We start from the raw sequence: 20,125 nt of genomic DNA on the forward strand, positions 1-20,125 counted from the left end.
TCTGGGTGTCATAATTAAACTCATCTAAATTAGTATTAACAGTAAATTTCCATGTGAAATAAGAAATTTCATGTGCATCACCTCACTTAAGAGTTGATTACATTCCCACCATACTCCTATAAGAGAGTTCACATGATTGAAGAGACTCCAGGAAAGGCAGAAGGAGCACCATGCTCTGAGTCCAGATGCCCAGGCTCTATCCTTTACCATATGGTCTGGGAAAAAGCAAGAATTTGTCTGGGCCTCAGTGTCCCTAGCTGTAAAACAGGAGGTCAGATGAGGAGATCGTTAAATTCCTGTCAACTCCCGTGACAGCAGCACTCCCTCTAGTACCTCCAAAAGTCAGACTAAAATGAAAATTATACATATGTCAGACCTGAAGTTCAATATCTGCAGCAAGGAAGAACAATTGAAAAATGTATGGACCATCTCATTTTACAGAATAGAAATGATGATTTTGTTTTTAACCCCGTGGTAACAGCGCTTTCTCCCTGCCAGCAATGAATTTTCCCCAGTTAGTAGATGGCTCTCAGTTCAAACACCATCTCTTTGGGAGGCCTTGCCAGATCACCATAGAAAAAGTAGACCCCCTCCCTCCACTATACATTTTATTGTCACATCTTATTTTCCTTAGAGCCCTGACATTATCTGAGGTTTTCTGCTTTTATGTGAATATGTTTATTATCTATTAGAACCTGAGAATGGACTGGAATCTTAGTCATCTCCATCACTATAGTTTTCTGCATTCTAAAAGAGCACACTAATTCAGAGCAAGCACTCAATAAACATTGGTTGAATAAGTAAATTAGGTATGCTAAGTACTTTTAAGTAATAATAAAGCCAATATCTTTATGATGCCTTACACTACTAAAAAGTGCCTCTGTGTATATCCCTAACATTCTCATCTGAGGGAGATATTACAAACTCCAGATAACCATGGGTGAACAACCCTGGGCTCAAAGGTTAAGGGATTTTACTAATTAGAATGTCCTGGATTCAGAACTTCTCAGACCTTCTACCTGATATATAGTATCCTTGTCCCAGAGTCAACCTTTTATTCTACAGTACAGAGCTTGGTTCCATCAATATTTTCAACTGGAAACACATCTCATCAAGCCATAGAGTGGTCTAATATTTCATTTTTGGGATTAGTGCTTAACTGCAAGGAGAATTAATACATTTACAAATTGTTCTGTGTTGCCCACTTTTGAATCAAGTCACATGTGCTAGTAATAATAGTTCAAAGAACATTTTAGTACTGGGCAAAATCTTCACTTAACAGCATTCACTACTTATTTCAATAAAGCTATTCTGCAATTCCTGCCCTTAACTACTCTGGGTCTGAGATTAACTTTTTCTGTTTGCTTGTGCCTGACCTTAGCGCATCCTAAATTACTCAAAGCAATTCTGATGGCTTTAATTGATGAGAGCACCTTCAAATATTCATCTTTTAAATACTTACAATGATTATCCCTGCACAACAGTAACTCTCTTTTTAATCTTAGCTGATAACTCTGATTAAACACATCCAAAGGCTGATTATCCCCATGGTGGTTAATGCCAGTGTCGCAGCTAACTGCTTATTTCACAGCAGGGATTGCCTTCGAGAGCCCATTTACATTATTACCCAGAATTGATTTACTCTGTTACATCCTATTGATCACATAGGAAAAAGAAGGTATAGGCAATGTCCTGTGAAGGCCTGTGAAGATGTCCAACAATGCAAGCCAGAGGCATTTTACACTCAGCCGAAATACCACAATGTGAATGCCAGTTCCTTCCAAAAAGTAATTTTTTTTTAAAGACACTATTTACCATTAGAACTGTTTAGTTATTTCATTGCAAAGCCACCCGGGGATGGAATTTATGTTATCACAATAGGCCAAATAAAGAAGAGAGAAAATGAAAGGAAATCATCTAAGTGTGGGTTATGTGTGTGCCCTGTGGACAAAAATAAGCAAATTTTGTCCTAGTGCTCCAGTACTCTGCTAGAGTCCTCGAAGAAGCAGCAGGTTTGCTAATGGGATCACAGAAAGGCTTCCAGTGGCAGCAGGCCTAGCTCTGCAGATTTCCATGATCACCTAGTCCTATCTTGCGTATCTTCTTGGCTGTCTTCCTGCAGTGGCAGCTATGACTATGACAAAGACAATGCTTTCATTAATTCTTCCAGTTAATGTGTATCAAGTAACTGTGCAGGTTACTATGGCGGATGCTAAGGACACCAGATGAATGAGACTGATATGATGTCTGCTCTCTTAGATGTTATTCTGTTTAAGAAGATAAGCAACAAACAAATACAAATGCAGACAGCATTGCTAAATGTGAAAAAAAAAAATGACAGAGGAAGAGAATGTAGGAGTTCTCTTCAAACAAAGACTTACCTTGTGACCCAAAAGGTTGCCTGTATTGTGTAGCAAAAGGGTTGTAGGGCAAGAGGCTCAATGGCAAGGGCTCTGCCCAGGATTATACCACTGTAGGTCAATGGTCCTCACACTTGAGCACACATCAAAGTCACAGACTTTCTGATTCAGTAGGTCTGGGGTGGGGCCTGAGAATTTGCATCTCTAACAAATTCTCAGATGCTGCTGCCACTGCTACTGAGCACATTTGAGAACTAATGCTCTGGGGTTTCACAATCTTCCTGCCCTTCCTACTGCCACATCCATCATAAGGATCACAAATATATGAAACTGCTTACATAAATGAAAGGGGTGGTAATTACAAAGAAATAGATCCCAATCGACATGAAATTGCTAAAGCATTAAAAGGAAATGAGCCAATCAGGTTTGATTTTAGGAGGAACAATCCCATCTCCCTCTCAAGAAAGGAAGATGATTTTTTTTGTTCTTCAAAAGCCATTTCTCTCTTTATGGAATGTAAGTAATTTAATTATGGAAAAAGAGCTTGTGAGGGTCCTCAGGTCTCCATCAAATACTGGTGAAAGCAGCCTCTTAGCATTATGCCCACTCCACTGCCTTCACAATCAAACCCCTGCTATGCGGCCCACGTGGCTGAAATGAGGCATGATTCTGGAGAACTCGAAGAAGCATCATCTAAGTTACCTACTCTAGAAACTGAATTTCCTCAGGACTACAGGCTCCCTTTCAACATCTTAGCTACCACCACTGGAGGAAGCAAAAAATAAAGATTTATTGGCTAATCATCTGATGGTTTGAATTAACTCTCCCTTCAGAGTCTGAACTTATTCACTTTCTAGTTCTGGCCCTATTGAGAAAAAGAGTCATTTTTTTCTAGACTTTTTTTCAAGGTGTCCTTATAATTTGAAACGTTTTGAAGACTTCAGATGATCCTCCCAAGGCAATGTTCTGTTGAGGCAACAGAAGTAAGGACTGTCCCAAGAAATAGAAGGCATGCATTTTAGTCTCCATTCCATCAATAGTAATCTAAGTAAGTCACATATATTCAATAAAATCCAATAGACATTTAAGGTCTCTGGATCTCAGCTTCCTCCATATAAAAGTGGAGATGGCCCTAGACCAGGAGCAGGCAAATTATTTTTGTAAAGGGACTGAGAGGAAATGTTTCAGGCTTTGTGGTCACACAGTCTCTGTTTCAAGTACTCAGTTCTGCCACATGACACCAGTTATACACAATATGCACGCAGATGGGCATGGCTGTGTTCTAATAAAATTTTATTTACAAAAACAGGAAGCAGGCTTGAGCAACACTTGCCATAGACTCTTTCCCTGGTTCAAGGATACTTTGCCATGCCTCTAATATGGACTCACTTTGTTATTGGGAACAATAAATTAAACTTTTTAAAATATTTTCAATTACAGTTTACATTCAACATTATTTTATATTAGTTTCAGGTGTATGGCATATTGGGCAGACAACATACACCCACCCCACCACCACACACACACCTCCAGCACACAACTGGCACCATACATTGTTATTAGACTATTACTGAGTATATTCCCTATGCTGTATTCCATATCCCTATGACTACTTTGTAACTACTAATCTGTACTTCTCAATTCCTTCACCTTTTTCACCCAGTTCCCCAAACCCCTCTACTCTGGCAAACATCAGTCTGTTCTCTGTATTTATGAGTCTGTTTTTTGTGGCGGTTTTTTCATTTATATTGGGAAAAACAAATTTAGCCTCTCTGTACCTGAATTCCTTTTTGTATTGTGATAAAATATTATCACTTGTCATGTTACTTCACCACAGAAATTTCAAAAGGGTTGATCAGCTAATGTTTCAAAGTACTATGATTTTTGATGAAGGGCAGAAGAGAAGTACTAATTATTATCAACAGTACCTTCTGAGCTACCATTATCTGATTATTATTGCACCTGGAAACATAATAAGGACTCTGATTTTATACCGCTCTATGATATTCAAACATATAATGCTATGGTCTCCCACCCTAGAGTTGCCTTTCAAAAACTGATGAAAAACTGTAAGTTTGATGCTAATATTACCCTTTCACGACTTCCAAAGATTAAATAGAAGGAATAAAAGAAACAGATTCCACTATTTTATGCATACAAGTTTAATATTTTTTCAATTTATCTTTGATGATTATTCAGCCCTAAAGCCTAAAAACGAAGCATTCTTAAGAAATAAAACAGAGGTGAACTATCATGAAAATAACTGAATAAAGTTGATGATTTCTTTATTTTTATTTGTTCACCTCTAGGAAAAACTCGATTAAGAGTAAGTTTCTTAGACAAAAGTGTTTGAAATTAGAAGTATGTTAAAATATGATTAAAAACACAAGGGATACTTGATACTAATTTCATCATTTCTCAGGAGTATTAGTATACATTTTCTTTTGCATCCCCCCACCAGCAATTAATCAATCATTAACCAGCTTTCCACCTTCAACAATTAATTCATTTGATAGATAAGGCTCTAGCATCCATTAACATATACAAAGGGCTACTAGACAGGTGGAAAGTTCACACAGATAACAATAAACAGTCACACAATAAAAGTGCCCTCAGCCTGTTAACTACAGCATTCTGGATTTTGAAGGAAAAAGAAAGTACTTTTAGCTGAGTTGATAAGGGAAGACTTGTTTTATTGTAGAAGTGATATTTGAGCTGAGTGTGGAAGATAGCTATAATGAAACAGAGAAAGAGCTTTTGAGATAGCCCTGAACACAAACCCCCGCACAGACATACCATTATGAGCAATTCAGATCACATAAAAGGTTGTAAATAGTTCAAGATATGGCATTAAATCATGGAAGGCCAAAGATAAGGCTAACAAGTCTATGTTTAAAGTAAAAGCCTAGTGAAGGATTTGAGAGGAGGAGAGTTAGATTTCATTAATTCAGTCAACAAATATATTTGAACCCCTATTTTTCTAAGCTGCATGGATACAGCAATAAATGAAAAAGATGCAGAAAAAAATATCTGCCTTTATTCTTGTGGGGGTGGGAGTCGGGGGACAGTAAATAAATAAAACAAGTAAATGATACAGTGTATTTAAAAGTTAATACTACATAAGCAATTACAAATACAGCTGAGAAGCAGTTATAAATATGTTGATTAGGGTTTGATCAAGGGTTTGAAGTAGGTGAATGAGCAAGCCACATAGGTAAGTAGAAGAATAGAATTCCAGGCAGAGGGAATGTTAATACAAAGGCAGTAAATATTAGCAAAACAGCCTTAATGAGTGAGGGAGAGGGTAGGAGGCGATGTCAGAGAAGTACGGAGGATCACATCATCTAGAATATCCTAGACAATTACAAGGACTCAGGATTCAGGCATATTAATCTATATGCACTGGGCAGAATGGATTGCAGGAGGGAAAGAATTAGAAGTGAAAGCAACACAAAGCTATTCTCCAGGTGAAAATGTCTGAAATAATTCATGCGTTTGACCACTGATTCATTCACATTAATTCAGAGACACTATGCCAGATATTGACACTCAAACTGTGACAGGGATGAACAAACCTTTCCCAGGTGACCCTGGCCCTCTAGTAAGAATTATAATAGCATAAATAGAAATATCCCAACATGCTGATAAAGCTCTAAAACTATAGAAATCTAAACTGTATCATGAACCCCCCAAATCTCTAATATTATAGAAGAGAAAGTCCCCAAAGTTCCAATTTCATGAGCAGTCCTTAGTTCAGTCCCTACGTCATTTCCTTAGCAATAGCCTTCAATAAAATATGGGCCTATATTCTTTCACTCTTCAGATTACTTTTGAAAAGAAATATTGGATATTTTACATCAAAACAAATTATTCAAAACATCCAAGCCATAAGCTCAATATCTGAGGCTTATCATTCATAATAAAAGCCTAATATGCAAATTGTCCCATCAACCTGGAGTTTGACCAGGAGTTTGACCGGGGGAGGAGCGGGGAGGCGCAGGGCCAGCTGCAGCAGTGGCTGCAGGTGGCAGGAGGCAGGGGGTCGGGAGGCCCTTCCCACAGTGGCAGCAGGTGGCTGCTAGGGACCCTACATGTGTGTGAATTTCATGCACTGGGCCTTTAGTAGACTATAAGTATATTTAATTAAAATATAAGCATTTATAAATAGATTAATTTAGCAAGCAGGAAAAAAAAAAAGCAAAGACCGGTCCAAAATTACCCAGTTTGTCTGTAACCCATGTGATAGCACTTTACAAACACGTTGCTGATGCATGAAGATATTATCACTGGTAGCTGGATGACTGGCTTTAGTGGCCCTGTAATGATAAACCCACTGCCACAGAGGACAGACAGGAGCTAGTCTCGGCTGTCAAACTGTCATGGAGTTATTAAATATGGAGGGAAAATGACCCAAACAGTATGTAATGAGCTCCCTTTTCATTCTCTCTCTACAAAAGCACATCTGTGGATTGCTAATGACTCTGAAATGGATAAACCAAATTGATGAGAAAGGAAAACGTCTCTCAGGGAGCAGAAAAGGAAAAAGGAACACACAGGATGTTTAGAAAAATATAATTTAAAATATGAGGGCTTGTGAAAGTACTGTGCCATACTATAAAGTGGCATATAAATGTAAGCTATTATTACTCATTCTTGCATTGCCTCCCTTGCTTTTCTTTATGTTGTAATAAATTGTTAAATCTTACTAAATACAGAAAAGTATCAGGGCATTCACAGAATCTGTATGTGTGACTTTAGGAGGTGGCACTGCAATTCCAATCTGGCAATTTCTATTACATTTCCTTTGCATTTTTTACAAGACATGCCCTGTCGGCTGTGTGCAGCGACTTAAAGGCGTGCCAGGCTCTCACATTTCAGCTCACTGGGATTCTGTATCGAGTCCTGAGGACTTTTCATGTCTAGATTTCTTGTCTCACCTGCTCTGGGATGTGCAAGAAAGCCGCACCTTAGTTCAAAGGTATGACTCGATCAGAGAATTCCTCCAACTCGTGTATTGGTAGTATTGACCTTTGTACCTCGGGGCCTGGCATTGTACAATTCTTCAACAACCCTGAACTAAGCTGAACTGGTTATTTAGAGAGATGTTAGACAAGAGCAAGCACATTAAACAAGATTGTCATAGTGTCATTCCATACACTAGAGCCACCATTTCATTTGATCATATTTAGAAATTCCAAGGTTACTTGTCTTCAGAAATCTCAGAGCTGAAGAATTTTTGATATGTGCTTTAATCCTACCAGACCTGAGGCCCAGAACCTAATTGTCCCCTATACCTGGGCTCCTGAGCATTAAAGAGAAAAAACCAACATGATTTAGAAAAATGTTAGTTACATGCAAACAAGTGGTTAGAATAAGATGGAACTTGGAGACATTGTAGAAAATAGGTCTACCTTTCATGTACCTTTCATCTAGCGCCAATATTCCACCTTTGTGTGGAAATTACTGAAAAATCGGTACAGCGGTCTGGTAGGGTTAATATATTAAAAAAGTAGTGAATCAATAGGGAATCAGGCCTTATTCTCTGGTTTAAGGACAGATACAAGTCTAAAACTAATTGATCATCTGCTTGCTCTCAGGATGGTATTGGTTAACTATATCACAAAGGTATTATGTTGTTAAAAAGAAAGAATGACCAATATTAATAAACACTGGGTCACATAAACTTAGAAATGAAATCACCTTTAATACTCAGATTCTCTGAGTCATAGGGACAACTTCTCTGAACACAATGTACACAAAGGATATTATTTGACATAAACATATCATCCAACTAGGAGTGAGGGGGCATTTGGCACAAGGTTAAAACAGTAACAAAGAAAGAAAAATGAGAAGTCATGAAAGGGAAAATTAAACAGTATACAGTTGATATACTTTCACTAGCAACCCACTGTGAGGAACATAGACTGTAGTATTATAACATTTATAAAGAAAAATACCCTTTTAGTATATTACTATTTACTAAAAATCCTCAAATTTAAACCTATTTTCAAGTAATCTTTGCATTGTAACACTTTCTCTCTCCTCGCACAGATCCACGGGAAATCCATTCTTATACAACCTGTCTGTACAAGAACAAAGAGTCTCCTACAGATTGTAATTTTTTAGTCACGTTTTCTCCAGTGCTAAAACAAAAATGAAAACCAGCTTTACATTTTTTTTAAAATCCATGTCATACTTTTCCTTTTTTATTGAATTTATTAGGGTGACACTGGTTAACAAAATTATATAGGTTTCTGGTGCACAATTCTACATCACATAATCTGCACATTGTATCGTGTGCTTACTTTCACATAAAATGTACTCCCAGATCCAGGCAATATCATAAGAAGCAGGTACATGGAATAAAAAATTAATCAGTGCCTCAATTTTGGATCAATGCGCACCCTTAACTGTGCAATGAAACTCTCTACTTCAAGCCCCAGGCCCTGAAGACAATGTGATTAAAAAAAGAGCGTGTGCCTCTAGCCAGTTTCCTTCTCACTGGTCTCATTCCACACCACCCTACTCAGTTGGCTAAATGACTAACCAACAAGGTCAATCAAATGCAATACTTCTCTCTATTCAAATATAATGGAAATTTTGACCATTCCACATTCAAAGCGCAAATACATTCTCACACTGACAACCGCATTCCACTGGCTTTTCCCTGAAAGGGAAGTGTGACAGATGCCTTGGCTATAATTGCCAATCAGCCTTTACATGGCAGCTGAAAACACAATACATCACTTTGATCTCCTTTGCTCTGAACACATCCACAATCAAGAAACCTGAACAAGGAATAAGAAATTGGCATCGTTTCCAGAAACTGTCACTCAATGGCACTTAAATACTATAATATATTTTTTTGCTCATATTTTTATTTCTCTATTTCAGAGACCGTCTGTCGAAGGTCTGAACAGAAAACACCTATAGTTAAACGACATTCCCTTAGATATTTGGAAAACACATTTTATTACCAGGTACAAAACGTTAATATAAGCACATTTAATTAAATATCGCCACTGCCATTTCCTTCCCGAGTTACACACCTGAGAAATAAAACGAGGCAAGAACGCTCCTCAGATTCTGAAACAGTGTTCAAAAGAGTTGTACTCACATTTTGCAGGCAGGTCATAGCCACATGTGATTTTCGCATGCCCAGTATCACAGCCGTTCAGGGTGCGGCATTCAGCCAGCAAACAGGGGCCAGCCGCTCTGTGAATGCAGCCATCCACTGGGGGACAGAGAAGAAAGTTAGCTCATTGTTGGCCTTTTGGAAATAAGTGAAAAATTTGATATAGGAAGAGAAAAGTAACTCAGTTTGCTCCTATTGGAAATCACCTTAGCCCACAGAAGAAAACTATGGTGCCCAATCCCTCAAACACTATGTTCTCCCCTTCTTCACCTTACGTGTGTGTGCGGGGGTACAGAGTACAGGGCGTGAGAAGGATTTTTAGAAGTAGTATGCTACTAAACGTTAAAAAATATATCTTCTTGAGGCGGGGGGGGGGGGCAGTCCATTATTTGAAGCATTTTGCAATTTCATGGTGTAATTATTCTCATGTCCATTTCAAACTATCAAGTCCATGTCACTAAACACAAGGTTGGGAAGAAATACTAACACTTCTGTTTCTGAGCTGGTAAGCATTGCCTTCAAAACACAGACAAAAAACAGCCGAGAAGAAAGTGAGGAAAGCACTCCAGGACATTTGTACACACCTCAAAACCGAGACAGTAGAGTTAAAACTAAGCAAAGCGAGAATCAGACCTCTGCGTTCCTCCTCCCCACTTCACCCCCACAACAGCATGACACAGCCATGACTGCGCTGCTGCGGGGTGTCTAACAAGGCACTAAAAAGTGATGGGCAAGGGTAGCTTAGGTTGTGATAAACACCCATAGAACCACCCTGACTGGACAGGGACTGAAACAGAACTTGGCTGCCACTGCTCCTGCTCTGCTAATGAGCAGGCTCCCCAACTGCAGGTCTCATTGCTTTCTGGCCTCCCATCCTGCTCCCCATCATATCTGCCCCCCCCACCCCAGTAAGAGTCACCTTTTCAAAACACAAATTGGATACTTTTAGAAATGAAAACTGCATGGCTGAATTTGGAGTGAATGTACAGGTGGAGGAGAGCTATAAGACCACAGGCACATAAGTCAGGACATTGAGAACTTGGGTTCTTAGTTGTTTTTGAATGGGGTCCTTGGACAGAAAGGAAACACAAGATTGTACAGATGGGAAAATATATCAGGATATTAGGGGTCTGAAGACTGTCCCCCTCTCTCCACAGTTCACAACACCACATAATTGATCATGGCTTTATTATCATTATTGTCATTATTTTGAAAGGAAGCTGGATATTTGACGAGAGATTGTCATTGAGGGACATAAAACTTTTTGAATGTCCCAGTGGCTTTGCGACCACTGACTGCCTTGAAGACATCACTTCTGGCTGAATAAGTCTCCTAGGGAAATAGGCTCCTCCAGGCTTTCCTACACCACTACTTGCATATCTCTGAAGTTTGAGAATGAACCTGGACCTCAAAGACACTCACAAAAAAAGTGACATCACTCCAGACTACTCTAAACCAGTGTTTCAGAAAACCTATACTAAGATCCAGACTCTTTTTTTTTAATTTCTTTATTGATTAAGGTATTACATATGTGTCCTTATCCCACCATAAACCCCCCGACCTCCCCAACTCATGCCTTCACCCCCCTGTTGTCTGTGTCCATTAGTTAGGCTTATATGTATGTATACAAGTCCTTAGAAATCAGTGCCCATAAACACATTGCTTCCCATGGCCATGGGTGGAACGTGAATAATACTGCCTTAGTGTGTACAGTGCATGTACCCCACTATGGTAGTTAATACCTTAAACTCCTTAAGTGAAAATTTTATGTAAATATTAAAATAACTTTTTTCCTTGTTTAAAACAGGAATATAAAGAAGCAAGCAGAATATGAAAACCACCAATTACCACCCAGACAACTCAGAATTCTGCTCTTCGTGCTTTCACTGTTTATGCACACACATACTCACACACATAATTTCCTCTTACAAAATAAATTTTGATGTATTTTGTTCAAACTCTTTCTTATAGCAATTTTACTTTTTAAAATATATTCTATGAAATGACAGAATTGCACATGATGTAAGTAAGAGATAGGCTAAAGTTGTTTATGTAGTGAAAACTGGAAATTACTCAGTTAAGGAGGTGGTTAAATAAATCAAAAGACTTATCAATGCAATGAACTATTATACAGCTATCCTATCTAATAAAGAGGGACTATGCAAATTGACCATCACACCATCACTAAGATGGCGGCATCCAGTCCCCTCAGCCCCGCCAGGGTGGGTGGCAGGTGTGCAGTGTGGCCAACCCGTCCTCAGCCCCCCAGCGGTCCAGGGCTGCCCCGAGGCGCAGGCAAGCCTCAGAAAGCGGCTGCCCAGCTGCCCAGGGCCGCCTGAGGCTCAGGTAACCAGGGCTGGCCAAGGCTTGCACTGCCGGCAGTGGCAGCAGCAGAGGTGTGATGGGGCGTCGCCTTCCCCTGATTGCCAGGTCACCTCCCACCCCTGAGGGCTCCCAGACTGTGAGAGGGGACAGGCCGGGCTGAGGGCTCCCCCGCTCCAGTGCATGAAATCTCATGCACCAGGCCGCTAGTTTAAAATAATAGGCCAACTCTATGTGTAAATATTTATAAACATGAAAATATTTATAAGTGAAATACCATTTACAAGAGTATATATAGTATAGTCACATTTTCATTTATAAAGTTATACACACACTTACATACATACACAATTTATATACATATACATATAGGGTTTTGGAAAAATATATGCCAAAATGTAAAAAGTGATTATGAGATAGAAAACAGAAGGTGAGACTATTAAGGGGAAAAAATGACCCTAATAAGTACTTCAAGTATTTTATTTTTTTTAAATATATTTTTATTGATTTCAGAGAGGAAGAGAGAGGGAGTGAGAGATACAACCATCAGTGATGAGAGAGATCATTGATTGGTTGCCTCCTGCACATCCCCCACTGGGGATCAAGCCCACAACTTGGGCATGTGCCCTGACCAGGAATCGAACTGTGACCTCCTGGTTAATAAGTCGATGCTTATTAACACTGAGCCAACTACTTCAAGCATTTTAAAGTGAACATATTTTCTTAGCAAAGAGATAATGAGTTACTCAATTTTAAATGGATAACTAAAATGGGATTCGCTAGTGTACTTAATCATATGATGTCACATATTGTCTACATTATTTAGATTGTAGCCTAATGCAGTTTTGTAGATATCTAATTCTTGAAATCTTCAAGGTTATACCAGCATTCCTTTCTGCTGAAAGCCTAGCTAAAGAGCTATTTAATAATAATGACTATAACTTAAATGTATTGAGTGCATCTATGTGCCAGGCATTATAATGAGGACAACCTTTAAGGTAGATACTAACTTTATTATCTCCATTTTATACGAATTTAGCAGAGGTTAGTAACTTGCCTACATTCACAAAATATTGGCAATGTGATTCAAAACTTCAGGTTTATTTGATATAGCAATCATGCTTTTAACATTATAATTCACTGCCTTCAGGAATTGAATCAGACAGTCTTACCTCAATTCCTGCATGTGGCATATTGAACCACTACATTACATTAATTTTTAATTCACGTCAATTCTATTAATGAGTTATAATTTACAAACAATCATACGCATGGGTTTTCCAGTTTTGATGAGTTTTAACAAAATTATAAACTCAAGTAACCATGATGTCAATAAAGACACAAAATGTTTCCATCAACCCAAAAAGCTATCTTGTGTCCTTTCCATCCAATTTCCCTTCTTAGCACCCAGAGAAACCCTATGTTCTAATTTCATTCACCATAGCTAAGTTTTGCCTGGTACATAACTTCAACCTTCATATAAGAGAGGGGGAAGGAGGTGATCACTTCTTTCACTTAGCAAATTTTTTTAGATTCATCTGTGTTGTTGCATGGATTAGTACGTCATTCCTTTTTCTTCTTGAGTAATATTCCATTGTTGAATATACCATAATTTCTTTATCTGTATGTCAGGATAGTAAGAAGTTAGGAAAATTCCTGGCCAAGTGGAATAGGGAAGCTGAGACAAGAAAATTAATCAAGGCCAACTTGTAGCTAGCTTGTGAAATGCAAGACCTTATCTCCCCAATCAAGACACTTGAGAAAAAATGGTTCATACAGAGCTTAAATCACCTTGGAACTGCAAAGGCGGGAGGAGGGGAAGAGGGAAAAAAGAAGAGTTATCACACCCACTGAACAAAGAAGTCAGCAGTCTTGGGAAGTCAGCAGTTCTCATAAATTCTGGGAAAAGCCACAACAAAGTAAAAGGGTGACCTTGAAATCTAGTCCGTTGGCCAAAGTATCCTACAGAGGAACCTTGAAACCTGTAGGCGGAAAAGTATAAACCCCTAATCCTCCACCAGGCGGGGTACTCAGATTACACCCACTTGTGCTGTACATTTACTTGCTTTACTCTCTTAATAAATTTGCTTGCTTTTCTTCAATGCTGCTATCTGTCACTCATCTGAAATCTTTCTTATGAGATTGACAAGAGCCAAGGAGGAGAGCAGGTACCCTCTCACTCTGATTCAGGGGTTTGTCCAATAACAATCTGTAAATGGACATTGGAGTATTCATACTTTTTATCTACTACAAATAAATCTTCATTTTTGTAAAAGTCCTTTGTGGTTATATTTTTTTGTCCATCAAACAAATATGTATTAGTAAAATTACTGAGTCAGTATATGTTGTATTTTATAAAGAACTAACATACAGTTTTCCCAAGTGATATACCAACTTATATATACCCCCATCAATATATAAGAGTTCAAATTTTGGCAATACTAGGGTCTTGTAAGCTTTTTTAATTTTAGCAGTTACAATGGATATAAAGGGGTATCTCATGATTTCTATTTGCATTTCCCTTATAATTAATGATGTTAAATATCTTGCCAAGTGCTTATTGGACATTCATATATTCTTTTTGGAAGTGTCTGTTAATGTCTTTTGCTACTTTTCATTGTCGTTTTATTACTGAGTTGTGTTAAATCTGTTACGAGTTCCATCCAATTTTTTTAAATTTCAAATATTTTTTCAATTCTTGAGATTTTCATTTGGTTCTTTGTCTTACAGTTTTCAGGCTGGGACATGTAGACAAGCCAATTCACCTAATGTGCACATCTCTGGAATGTGGGAGGAAACTGGAGTCCCCAGGGAACCCATGCAGACATGGGGAGAATGTGCAAATTACACATGGGTAGTGGCCCTGGATCAGAATCAATTCTTTTTTATTTCTCATCACTTTATAACAAAATCATGTTGAATGAAATGTTTATATTCATTTATAGATTCTATATTCATATATTCTATAGATGCTATATTCATATATAGATTTTGAGGCTCCCCCACTCTGTGACTCTTTTCTTTCTGAATCCTCATATGACTTCCTAACCATTTTGCCAACCCTGAGTTCAGTCCTATGATTGTCAATGCCAACAAAACTATTGCTTTTTCTTTGAGCTCTACCAGCCACTTGCCATGTAGTGTAGGAAGGTCCCTCAGGGGTCAAAGTCATTTAAGTGTGGATCTTATACAGTGTGACTTCCTTCTTTCAAAGATTGAATCCTCTTTAGTTTCAGCCTGCTTTTAGTTGCTTTCTAGCATCCAAAAACAGTTTCTGTTGTTCTTTTTGAGTTTGTCAAGAATTTATAATTAATATTGATAGAAAAGCTAGTCTGATACAAGCTAATCTGTCATCATCAGAAGCTGGAAGTATATACCACATTTTTGCTTGGTTAAATCATGATCTCATATTACTTCAGAGCTATATACTCGCATGGCTCTTGGAAAAAGTGTGTGGAAGAAAATGATGATGATGATATCCATTGTATCAATGCTGTGCTTGCTTAAAAGTGTTGTTGTGTATTTGAAAGAAAAAAAAGTCTCTTTATATGCACAACCTCAATATTAGAGTTTAAATTTTTCTAATCTATTGTCAATTGTTTTGCTAGACTTCTTTTCCTAAAATGCAAGTCTGATTTATTACTTCCCCACTAAAGTAATGTTTGCTATTCCTCATGTCTTATGTTGTAAAGCTCTTAATTCTAAATTATGGTCTTTTAGACCCTTCACAAATGTGGTTCTAACTTACCCTCCTAATCTCACATCATCCCACTCTTTCTCCCTTGGCATCTCATCAGTCTGAACTCAGGACAGCTAAATCCTCACCATTCCCTAAACAAAGAGTTCCTTTGCACAGTACTCTCTACCCAGAGGATCTAGCTACTCCTCCCTTTTTTTTCCCAGCCTAGCAAGGACTTTCTCATTTTTCAACTTCTAGTTCCAGAGTTTTCTTCTCTAAAACCATTCACAACCTTCATAGGAAAAACTAATGCATTTTTTATGTTCTCATAATATTCTGTTTTATTTTGTTTTTGTTAATCCTCACCTGAAGACATATCTTCCATTTGATTTTTAGAGAGTGGAAAGGAGGGGCGAGGGAGGGGGGGGGGAGAGAGAGAGAGAGAGAGAGAGAGAGAGAGAGAGAGAGAGAGAGACAAGTGTCTGATAGAAACACATCAATTGATTGCCTTGCACAGGCACCTGGACCAGGGCCAGGGATTGAGCCTGCACCCAGGTACTTGCCCTTGACCAAGAATCAAACCCATGACCCTTTGGTGCATGGGCCAATGCTTTAACCACTTAGCACACTGACCAGGGCTATTCTGTTTTCTACCCTAATTTTCATAGGTATAAATTGTTTAATGCTATTACATAAACAAAACAGACTGTTTATATGCTAAAAAATCTGTCTCCTCCCTTAGTCTGCTAGCACCAGGAGGCACAGGAGGTGGCGCATTCTTTTGTATATCCCAGCAATCTTAAGAACTGACATTTATAGCATTAAATTAAATATAATTAAATGTGGGAAAGAGTAGTGTGTCTTTTTTTAAAATAATACTAAGAAAGTGATCAGTCTAGTTCAGGGGTGGGCAAAGTTTTTGACTCGAGGGCCACAATGGGTTCTTAAACTGGACCAGAGGGCCGGAACAAAAGCATGGATGGAGTGTTTGTGTGAACTAATATAAATTCAAAGTAAACATCATTACATAAAAGGGTACGGTCTTTTTTTTCAATAGTTTTATTCATTTCAAACGGGCCGGATCCGGCCCGCGGGCCGTAGTTTGCCCAACGGCTGGTCTAGTTAATTCCAAAGAATCCGAAATTTAAAAGTAAAGTCAAATAAACAGTTGACTATTATAGTTACAAATCTAGCAATTAGTTTCTGCAAGGAAAGTGTTAGCAATGCACAGAATCTGAAATTCACCTACTTCTCTCAGGCACGGTGCAGCCTTGGTTCCCTGAGTGTTAGGCTGAAAAGGCAGCGAAGGAACAGTGGTGAGATGTGAGATGCAACTCAGCTGCACTACTTCAGCCTCCTTCACAGATGGGGATAAATGGCCAACACTCAGGCTGGCACTGAATGGGTTCAGTCTGACCCAAGATGTCTGAGCCCGATTACAACTAAAAACCACCACCAACAACCAAAAACAAACCCAAGATCAAAAGAAGAAAAGTTAAACACAGTTTTCCAGAGAGCAATATGACTGTTTATGCCAGTAGCTCTCAACCTTGGCTGCACATTAGAATCACCTGGTAATCTTTTTAAAATCATGATTTCTGGGCCTCATCCTCCGGGAATTCTGTTTCTGTTCCAGAGGATGAGGCCCAGAAATCATGATTTTAAAAAGATTCCCAGGTGATTCTAATGTGCAGCCAAGGTTGAGAAGCACTGGTCTATGCCTCTTACCCAACCAAAGAAAAAAAGAAAACTAAATGCCAAAAATAAATATCTCACCAAACCTCATTTATTTTTCTTCCTGGGCATATAGCTAGAGAGCACTTCCCAGCCTCCCTTATAGTTATGTAGGGTAACAAGACTGAGTTCTGTTTGAAGGTTTATGAGTAAACTTGCCTAACTACTTCTCCACCCAATCCCTAAAAATCCTGCGTGCCGTCTTCATTCCTCCACATGATTGTCCACTGTCTGCAGGCTGGATGTAGAAGATCCAGAGTAGTACAGAATCTAAGTGGAAAGTACCTGAATCCCTAAATAACTCTGTGGAACAGAGCTCCCCCGCCCCTACTTCCCATAATGGGCTGTCAACCAAGTGCTAGATAAACCTTTATCATATTAAGCCTCTGAGATCTGGGTATGTTGGTGATAGCAGTTTACCTTGACTAATATATTTTACTTCTGTTGTAAATATGGTAATGGTAATTTTTAGTCAGCTTGATTACTGCTACTTTTTAAACCTTTATGCAAAAAAAATAAACTAAAATCAGATTTTACTACTAGAATGAACATATCATGTTGGCCAAGTTCCTTCCCTTAGGTATACCCCACAGACTTAATCATACTCTGAGCACCAAGGATCACCGAAGCCAGCCTGTCCTAATTAGTCATATAGCCGTTCCCTCTACTTTGTGATTACAACCAGACTAGTAGAAGAAAAGGCTGAGGCCTGCCTGAAAACTGCCTGTGGTTATGGTCAACCAGTAATGGAATGATCGCTGAGGTCACTCACAGGGCTAAGAGGAAGCTGGCTGCAGCTTCTTCCAAAAACAGGCCTTTTGCTGCGCTGACACACCTGTCATTTACCATCCCGACAGCGGCAAACTGCTCGCAGGCAGATGGTTAACTCAAACAGGGGCCTTGATTCCCAGCATATTTCCTCCAGTTTTCTAACAAAAGCTGAGCGCAGAAGCCTTCAGCCTATTAATTAGGCCATCTTATTTTAGTTTCCTTACACGACTGGCCCGGAGAATTAGACTGTCTGAGAGTGAGGTAGAAAGATGAGTTTCAGTTGTGCTTGGGGGGAAATTGTTTCTCCCTTTTGTCAATTTTACCTTGGGGTTAAGATTTTGAGAATAGTTTTTGGGGATAGTCTTTATGTCACTATTTAAATAGCTAAAATAAAGAAAAAAGTGATGGAGCATAAAATTGCTTCAATTTTTCTGACCTAAGATTTATTTTACCTCATAATTCCAACCAGTATTCTTCAGGTAAAGCTTCCCATGTTATAAACAATAAATAAATTAATCCTGAAAACAGTAGAGAAAAAAACAAGCCACAAAGCACTGAATAGGAATCATCAGATATGGTGGACCAGGGATTGTAAGGGCTAGCAAAAAACAAAAAACAGGAATTCTAAACACATATTTGGAAAAATACTAAAAGCACTATTTAGTGAAATCCAGTTATTTTAGATGTTGGTCCTATGAGGTCTCTTCCTTGTCTTACAAAGATAATTTTCTAAACCATTTTTAGCAGGGGGATTTTGAAGTTCTTAGATGCACACACATTCATTTAATCTTCTTCTGTAAATAAAAGACAGTAACTTAATCTAAAGCAGCCACACAAATCATATTAGCCTGAAAAAATAAGAGGCTCTCTCATTGAATATATCTCCTACAAGCCCAAGAGGATACAAAGGAGTTCTTTCTAAATCAAATCAACATAAATTTATTAAATAACTACCTTAAACAAAGCATTCTGAAAGAAGCCATAGGAAATCAAATAATGATAATATGTCCCATCTTTGAGGATTTATTGGGGGCCTTCTGGCATGCCGACGTGCCAGCTTTCACCTTACCAGAGGCCATGTTGCCAAGGGAGGCAGGGAGGTTCTGGAGTCAGAAGAAGCGGTTTGAATCCTAGCCCCACCACCCAGCTCCCTGTGCTTTGATTTCCTCATTTGTAAAACAGGCATCTCATACGACCTCTATTCAAAATCACGGGTGCTTTGTAAGTAAATTAATATATGACAAGCACTTTAGCTAATGCCTGACATGTTGCAAGTGTATAATACACATTGGTTAGGCTATTGCACTTAATCATCATAACACATTTTATAGGTAGGATCTGTTACTATGAATACTTAAATAATAAAGAAGTAAAAGTTAAGAAACTAATGCAAGATCATTTTGGAACTGGGATCGGAGCTCATGTTTGCCTAAACTTAAAGTCTATGTTCTAAGTCCTTCCTCTCTCCTACCTCCATTAATGCAAAGGGATATAAACTTTGGTCTCTCCCATAGCAAGCCAAGCAATTAGGACAGAAAGTCTTGGAAGCATATTTTCACTAAAATAAAACATAATCAACAATATATAGCCAAACCGGTTTGGCTCAGTGGATGGAGCGCCGGCCTGCGGACTCAGGGGTCCCGGGTTCGGTTCCGGTCAGGGGCATGTACCTTGGTTGCCGCCACGTCCTCACTGGGGGGCGTGCAGGAGGCAGCTGATCGATGTTTCTCTCTCATCGATGTTTCTAACTCTCTATCCCTCTCCCTTCTTCTCTGTGAAAAATCAATAAAATATATTTAAAAAAAAACAACAAAAACAATATATGGAATATCTTAGTATAGAGAATACATCTTTTAATAAATTGACAAACCTTTTGGGAGTATGCGCATGTTAATGCTTTACAGTTCATAAAGCCCCTTGACAAAATTACCACCTATTTAATTCTCAAAACAATTTTGCAAGTTGGTCTTGAACTTTATTACTTTTCCCACTTTATAGCTGAAGAAACTCAACAAATGCAAGAAAAGATGACTAAGTTCATCCACCCATTAAGTGGCTGATATAATTTAAGTTTCATGGCTCTCAAAGTGAGGTCAATATCAGCTGGGGAGTCTGATAAAAATA

General features: G+C 38.6%; 1 protein-coding gene across 4 annotated transcripts in view; it reads right to left on the reverse strand.

The window, feature by feature from the left end:
* The window catches only part of MACROD2 (mono-ADP ribosylhydrolase 2), a 1,902,899-nt gene that overhangs the window by 1,275,635 nt on the left and 607,139 nt on the right, over window positions 1–20,125 (reverse strand). For all 4 annotated transcript variants that reach the window (XM_081097752.1, XM_081097753.1, XM_081097754.1 and 1 more), the window contains one exon: window positions 9,478–9,594. In XM_081097752.1, coding sequence (XP_080953878.1) covers window positions 9,478–9,594 — 117 coding nt within the window. The remainder of the gene's footprint in view (window positions 1–9,477; window positions 9,595–20,125) is intronic.

This window comes from Myotis nattereri, assembly GCF_964212035.1.
Source record: "Myotis nattereri genome assembly, chromosome: 8".
Lineage (NCBI taxonomy): Eukaryota > Metazoa > Chordata > Mammalia > Chiroptera > Vespertilionidae > Myotis > Myotis nattereri.